Source organism: Lactuca virosa, chromosome 2 (assembly GCF_052849685.1).
Source record: "Lactuca virosa cultivar CGN04683 chromosome 2, Lactuca_virosa_CGN04683_v6, whole genome shotgun sequence".
Classification (NCBI taxonomy): domain Eukaryota; kingdom Viridiplantae; phylum Streptophyta; class Magnoliopsida; order Asterales; family Asteraceae; genus Lactuca; species Lactuca virosa.
Genome location: NC_136427.1, coordinates 163,626,402 through 163,634,432, shown reverse-complemented (window position 1 = coordinate 163,634,432; position 8,031 = coordinate 163,626,402). Strand labels below are relative to the sequence as shown.

The window sequence follows — 8,031 nt, the reverse complement described above, 5'->3', positions numbered from 1 at the left end:
ACTCTTTTTGCATGCATTGATATTTTTATTAATGTTTTTTTATTTTATACATGTAGCTGTATAACAATTAATGTTTTTTTGTTAACCCATTGGAATTCAAGAGTATAATGTTTAAAAAATGAAAAAAAAAATTAGGAAGTAGAAATGAAAGTTAGATGTTGTAGTTAGACAAATATATGAAAAGACATTGTTATAGACACATGAAAAAAAAGGTCATAAGTGAAAAAAGAAATGAAGTAATCTCAAAACAAATGTCATAACTCATACGTGAACAAATGAAATAATCTCTCTAATATAGAGAATAGGGCTCATATACCCAACAACATTCCCGAAAAATTCAAAAAAAGTGCAGAAGATGAATATACTCGATGAATCAGAAGAACCAAACACCCAATGGAAGAAAGATCAATGGGGATGATGATGATATCTACCAATCGAAATCACACTTCGTCCTTTGAAATCCCGGAGAAGAAACCACGCCGCCGGAAGTCATCGGAATCTTCAACTCGCATTCAAACTTCGGTTTGAATTTGGGTTTCGCCCACCCAACTTTCAACCTCAATCGAAGCCTCAACTTCAAATCGATGTTGTACACCCCATCGTTTCTCTCCCTATCATATTTAGATCTATCACCATTTCCTAGCACCACCACTTGTTCTCCGACGAACTCCGTGTTAACGTTATTCTCCCTTTTATGCCCCAAATAAAACCCATCTAAATTCCTGGAAGCAAACCTCTTATCATAGTACTCAGCGTTGGCTTCGATTTTATCGTAGTAAATCCCAATCCGTTTATTAGGGTTCCGGAACGTCATATTCACAGCGAGATTGTAGTAGAGAGTGTTGTTATCGGAGGAAAGGTTGAACTGGGTGAGAGTAGCGTCGTTGACATGGAACTTCGGGGCGTTGGGACGGAAGATTAACCAGAAGACGAGGACGGCGATCCCGAGGAGGACGAGGATGGTGATGAGGATTTGGAAGATGAGATTGAAGATGCAACCGCAGAGACAACTGCAGCACCATGAAAAGGGGTTGCAGCTTCCGCCGCCGCGGCCATGGCGGTTGTAGGATCGGGATTTTTTGGACGGAGGTGGGATTGATGGGCCGTAGTAAGCTCCGTTGAGGTGAGAATCAGATGACATGATTGAGTTGCAGAGTGAGTTGTTTGTGAAGAATGGAAGGGATTAAAGGTATTTATATAGAATGGGTTTTATTTAATGACGCGTTGAGTAAAAACACGGGGTGGTGTAACCGGCGACTAGTTTGGTTTGAGTTACGTACTTAGGTTTGTTTTAACATCACCTTCCTTGTAAACTTCCATCTCCTTGACTAGGTCCTTTTTTTTAAGAAAAATTCTTTGTGTTTATACTTTAAACTATTATTTATGATCGTTAAAAGTTAAAACCAATATATAAACTATCAAAGTTTATGAGGTTGTTTTTTATGGCAAATCTAGGATTTTTTTTTCTTTTCAAATATGTATGTCAAACCCACCCATTATTTACTATATAATCTTTTGTGTATGATGATTTTTTGAGAAAATAACATAGGATTTAGACAAAGGTGCAAAATTAATTTTGGTGGTTTATTGTTTAGTTTTGACAAAATTACATAAATGTTTCGTGTGGTATGGCGAAATGGCCATATATAGTGTAGCTTCAAGAAAATGGACTAACTTGGTTCTTATGTTTTGTTGATATTACATAAAAGGCCACTCTGTCATACGGCGTCAATAAATTGTTGTTAAAAGTCTCTCACGTGAACAACATGTGAGGGTAAAATCGTCTATTAATGAGGTTGGTTCCATTTCATTTATTTAAAGTCCATACATATCGTACTCTCTCTTTCACCTCTCTTCTCCAGCAGTATCGGAAAATTCTTCTTTTCAAGAACACAAAAAGACGACGATGGTTATTTGCTTCTGTGGTTGAGGCATTATAATTTTGATATTGTGGACTAACAACATGTTGGATTAAAGTGTATAAGTTCATAACTAAATATGTATATTCTTGTAACTAGAACTTGGTTAAAATGACATCTGTAGAGAGATGATAAATTTATTAGTTTATTATATGATTAATAAATTATAATAAATAATTTTTTAATATATTATATGATAAATATATTAATTGAAAATAGATAGTTAATTTGTTAATTTATTATGTGATTAATAAATTAATGCGCGATTAACTATTAAATAATTGATTTATTAATTTACATGATTAATAAATTAATGTGAAATCAATTAGAATTGATTGATTATTAATCATAATTAATCTAAAATTATTTTGGGATTAATCGGAATTAATTAAAGGTGCAATGACTGAGTGGTAATTGTTTAATAGTTGAACAAATGAGAGGATCTAGAAATCTCCATCATATGGACGGTTTTAAGGACCCTATTAGGGTTTCTAAAAGCCTCCAAATGATAATTATGAAACTAAATAATTGTTTGATTTGAAATTTAATTATTATATGTTCAAATTTAGGGTTTCTAGGGTTTTCTGGCAGCTATAAATAGGACCCTTAGGTCAGCTTTTTTCGTGACCTTCCTCGCCTAGAGAATTCCAATTTCTTATTGTTTTTCCTCTCTCCTCACTAGTCTTCTAGTTCTAGGGTTTAGGTGTGTGTCATTAGAGGCATAATCTTTTTGGTGCTAAGCTTTCCAAGACCAACAATTACAAGGGGTTGAAGTGATTTGTTTACCACAACAAATCAAAGGTATGTAACCCGAATTCCATGTTTTCGATTACATTAGGGTCCACACTAGTTTTTGTTGTTTTTTGTATGTTGTCTTCAAAGTGTTATGACATAAATCCTTTAGGTTGCATGTACCCTTAGGTGTTAAATAAAATTCCGCAGGCACATTGATTTTGTAACCTATAAAACTCATCACAACAACCGAGGTCAAAGGTTTTGGCTCTGTTTAAAATCTGGATCGAAGTGCTCATTCATTGGATGGGTTGACCCACTACTTTGAGGTTGTTACGGGGAAGAAACTGTTGGATTAGGTGTCTAAGCCCATAACTATAATTGGTATGTACTTGAATTGATAGCAGCACAGTCCTTTTGGGTTGCCCTCAGCCTAGCAACTGGACAAGGAAATTATGAAAGGAGAGATATTAATTTATAAGATTAATAAATTAATATATATATATATATATATATATATATATATATATATATAAATGATTTATTAATATGTTAATAGATTAATATATTAATTAGAAATCATTATGTTTAATTAATAGTTAGCCAGAAATTAATTAGAATTAATTTTGGGGTTAAAAGAATTAATTATAAAGTGCAGGGACTAGTTTGCAATTAACTAATAGTTGAGGGGAAGGTTCCAGAACCCCTTTGGAAGGAGGTGGACGAAATTCTTAGGGGAAACCCTAGAGATTTCGTCCAAGGGGTCCAAATAAGGCCTTTAGATATTGCTTAGGCCCTAAGCAAAGGATAACTAGGGTTTTCCCTAAACCCTAGATCCCTCAGCTATTTAAGGAGCCTCCTGGCTCACATTTGAGGTCACTGATTTCTTTGGAAGAAACCCTAAGGCCGAAATTGCATACTCTCTCCATCCTCTCTCCTACTACTTTCCTTCTTGCTAGTTATTGGGTGTGATTCCATTAGAGGCATTACATTTGTGGTGCTAAGCTTCCAAGAAGATCAAGATCAAGATCAAGAGGATTATCAATTGTTTGCTATAACAATTGAAAGGTATGTAACTCCTAAACCCTAGTTTGTTAATTTCGAAATTAGCCTCTCTCCTCTAGGGTTCTTGTTTTGCAATTCAAAGTTATATGTTCAATAGTTAAAACATAGATCCAAAGTAGGTTGCATGTGAACTTAGGAATTGTTTTCTAGTTTATTTGTTTTACCTAAAACCCATCAGTGGTATCAGAGCCATTGTTTGTTTTAAACTGAATTGCTATAATTGTTGAATTGCAAATTAGGGTTTATAGCTATTAAACCCTAAAGGCCAAATTTTCGCAATTAGGGTTTTGGATTGAAGGGTTTTCGAAAACCCTAGCCTCCAAAGAACCCTAATCGAAATTAGGGTTAGGGTTTTGAAAACCCTAGCCTCCTCCCTTGTAAATTTTGAAATTGCTAGAAGTTTTAGGGTTTCTTGTTTTGGATAATTGTTACTTAATTAGATTAATTGGATAATTATCCTTACCCTATTTTTCGAAATTTAGAGGGATAAGGATTAGGATTAAATTAATTGATTAATTTAATTAGATAATCCTTACAAGATTTAATAATTTGATTAATAGTTAATTAAAAGATAAATATTAAATCTAGTTAATTGGTTTATTTAAATTTAAATTTAATAGTTTGATTTCGAAATTTATATAAACCCTTGAAGTTTTAAAATGTTTTAAAACACACCCTATATATGAATTATGATTAAAAGTTTAATATTATATATGTATAAGAATATGGTCAGTCAAATCGCTAGTATGCCTCATTCACGAAGCTAATCTATAAGGGGGTATAAGGAAACTGCCTATAAAATGGTAGTTGAATGGGTGTCCACTCTCAGCCACCGCTTCCTTGATTAGTGGAGGGTCGTTAGCAGAACGGATTTGATAGGACAACTACTTCTCATTAAAAGTATAATGATATTAAAGAAAGTACTAGAACATTATTTTTAAAATCCCAACTCTAGTTACTTTAGGAAAAATGTGAAAAGTATGCTAATCCATGAAATTGCACATTATGCTTTATTGGTCGTTAGTGGAGCGTGTGTGGTTAACCAGCACACTAAAAGGCACTAATAAAGAGTAGTAATGGGTATCTCATAATTGTCATTTTGATGGAGCGTGTGTGGTTTACCAGCACATCAATAGTTAATGATAAAGACAATGAGGTTACCAAGCACATTTGCATGGTTATTCACATCTTGTTTGTGATCCTCGGCATCCCAGTCACAAATAGAAGAGCATAATCTGAGATTAAAACATGCCATTGAATAGTTTCAATGTATCTCAAAAGAATTAGGAATTTCACTTCGTTTGTTTCGTCTAATGGTGGAATTGGTGAATCGTCATTCACCTACCTTTATGAAATTTACACTTGGATCTCGGCATCCCATTTCTAAGTTGTGAATCTTCATAGTTGGATCCTAACCTTGATATTTTATCTTTGGGTTATTATATTGAGGTATCTTGAAATCTAACTAAAGATTTCTTTCTTTTCAGATGTCTACTCCTGGAAACACTTCTGCTTCGTCCTCCTCCAACCAAAACTTTTCTTTGCTCAATATCTGCTCCAAAGTCGTTATGGATGGCTCAAACTATAACGATTGGATGCGCAACATCAAGATGGCTCTTCGTTTCGAGAACAAAGAATATGTTCTTGAAAAGGAGCTCAAAGAGCTTGATGAATCTGAAGCTACTCCTGAAGATCTTGCTGCCTACAAGAAACATTACGATGATGCTACCAAAGTGGCATGCATCATGGTGGCAACCATGTCCCCAGAACTGCAGAGGTACTATGAGGACTACTGGCCTTTCGAGATGAACAAGGACCTTATGGAAAAGTACCATAAGCGAGCTCGTCAAGAAAAGTTCAAAGTAGTCAAGTCACTCATGGCTTGCAAGATGAAAGAAGGGTAATCGGTTGTGTCACATGTGCAAAGAATGCAACGCTACATAGAGCGTTTAGTCAAGCTCAATATTCACTTTGATGAGGAATTGGCCATTGACATGGTCTTGAACTCACTACCTGATTGTTATGGTCAGTTTATTCTAACTTACCATTTGAACAATACTGAGCAGACCCTAGCCCAATTGCACAACTTGTTGCAGACAGCGAAGGCATGGATGAAGGGTAAAAGTATACCCTCCACACCTGCAAGTGCCCCTGTTTTGGCTATTGGACAGGGAAAGGGGAAAAAGAGGAAAGGTCCTCCCAAGCAAAACTGGAAGAGCAAGGTTCAAGCTGGGTCATCTAGTAATGGCCCAAAGGCTAAGCCCAATGGTTCCACCCCCCATGTTTATGATCCAAAGGAGGCAGTTTGATTTTACTGCAACCAAAAGGGGCATTGGAAGAGATCTTGCCCACAATATCTGCAAGATATCAAGGATGGCAAAGTGAAGCCATCTTCGGCAGGTATTTACACTATTTCTGCTAATAACTCATTATCTTCTCGTTCATGTGTCCTTGATACAAGATGTGGTTTTCATATCTGTTCTGATTTGCAGGGGCTAAAGGAAAGTGAGGAGATAGAGCGAGGAAGGATAAACTTGATCATGGGAAACAGAAAGTCTTCACCAGTAACCAAGATCGGAGTTTATCAGCTTCTGCTTAGTAATGATGTTAGATTAGATTTAATAAATTGTTGCTATTCGTCTGAGATGACGAGAAACATTATTTCATTTCATGCATTGTTCAGACAAGGTTTTAGATATTCTTTTAATGATTTGAATGGTTCAATTTCTGTTTATAAGAATGATGTTTTTATGTTTGAAGCTTTGCCTTATAATGGTGTGTATGAAACAGTGACTTGTGTTGATAGCTTAGGAAATAATGTACTTAATATTGACTTGTCTAATAGTGTAGACAAGGCATGCTTGTGGCATTGTCGTCTTGGACACATTAACAAGAAACGCATAGCCCAACTCCAAAAGGATGGAGTGTTGGAATCATTTGACCTAAAGTCAGATGATATGTGTGAATCTTGTCTTTTGGGAAAGATGACAAAATCACCATTCACAGGGTCTTGTGAAAGAGGTGAAGGTCTGTTGGATCTCATACACACAGATGTGTGTGGGCCCTTCAGATCAACTACAAGAGATGCTAATCGATTCTATGTGACGTTCACTGACGATTATAGCAGATATGGATATATCTACTTGATCAAGCATAAGTCAGAAACTTTTGAAAAGTTCAAAGAGTTTAAGCATGAAGTCGAAAATCAATTGGGCAGAAAGATAAAGATACTTAGATCCGATATAGGCGGGGAGTATCTTAGTATCGAGTTTAACGACTATCTGAAAGAATGTGGGATAGTCTCACAATTGACTCCTCCTAGGACACCACAGTTAAATGGTGTAGCTGAGAGGCGTAATCGAACCTTGTTAGACATGGTTCGTTCTATGATGAGTCGGGCTTCGCTTCCTATTCACTTATGGGGGTATGCCTTAGAGACAGCCGCCCACATCCTCAATCTTGTCCCTACAAAGAAGGTTGCCAAAACACCTCACGAAATGTGGACAGGGAAAGTTCCCTCGTTAGCACATATTAAAGTCTGGGGTTGTGAAGCTTTCGTAAGACGAGAGACTCACGACAAGCTAGCAGCTAGAAGTGAGAAATGTGTTTTCATTGGTTACCCAAAGCAGTCTTTTGGATATTTGTTCTACAGGCCTAGTGAGAACGTGGTCTTTGTAGCACGAAGAGGAGCCTTTCTTGAAAGAGAGCTCATATTCAAAGAGGACAGTGGGAGCACTATTGACCTTGAAGAAATTCAAGAGTCAGCCAATGAAGGAACCTTAGATGACACTAGCACTCAACCAGAGGAAACAGTTCCTGTTGAACCAATTGATAACTCATTACCTCTTAGAAGATCCACTAGGGTGAGTGTGCCACCTGAGTTGTATGGTTTTCATATTACTTCAGATGGTGACACATTCATAAGTGACTGAACACTGGTAAACTTAGATGAACCAGTCACTTATAAGGAAGCAATGGCAGGCCCAGAGGCTTCCAAGTGGAAAGAGGCAATGGACAGCGAGATTAAGTCCATGTATGACAACCAAGTTTGGAATTTGGTTGATAGTGCACCAGGTCGTAAGACAGTTGGGTGCAAATGGATTTTCAAGAAGAAGACAGACATGGATGGAAATGTGCACACATTCAAGGCTTGACTGGTTGCAAAAGGTTTCACTCAAACCCCAGGGGTTGACTATGATGAGACCTTCTCGCCAGTGGCTAAGATTAAATCTATTAGGATATTGCTCGCCATAGCTGCCTTTCATGATTATGAAAGCTGGCAGATGGATGTCAAAACTGCTTTCCTTAATGGGAA

The 8,031-nt window shown here is 36.5% G+C and overlaps 1 protein-coding gene across 1 annotated transcript; it reads right to left on the bottom strand.

The window, feature by feature from the left end:
- Nucleotides 1–237: 237 nt before the first annotated feature.
- Nucleotides 238–1,179, bottom strand: LOC145159678 (NDR1/HIN1-like protein 3). Its single transcript, XM_079078700.1, has one exon. The coding sequence runs from the start codon at nt 1,139–1,141 to the stop codon at nt 428–430; it is 714 nt and encodes a 237-aa protein (XP_078934826.1). The 5' UTR covers nt 1,142–1,179; the 3' UTR covers nt 238–427.
- Between the last annotated feature and the right edge of the window lie 6,852 nt (nt 1,180–8,031).

Bases quoted from the DNA above. Each gene is read 5' to 3' on its own strand.
- LOC145159678 (XM_079078700.1), bottom strand. From the start codon at position 1,141: ATGTCATCTGATTCTCACCTCAACGGAGCTTACTACGGCCCATCAATC.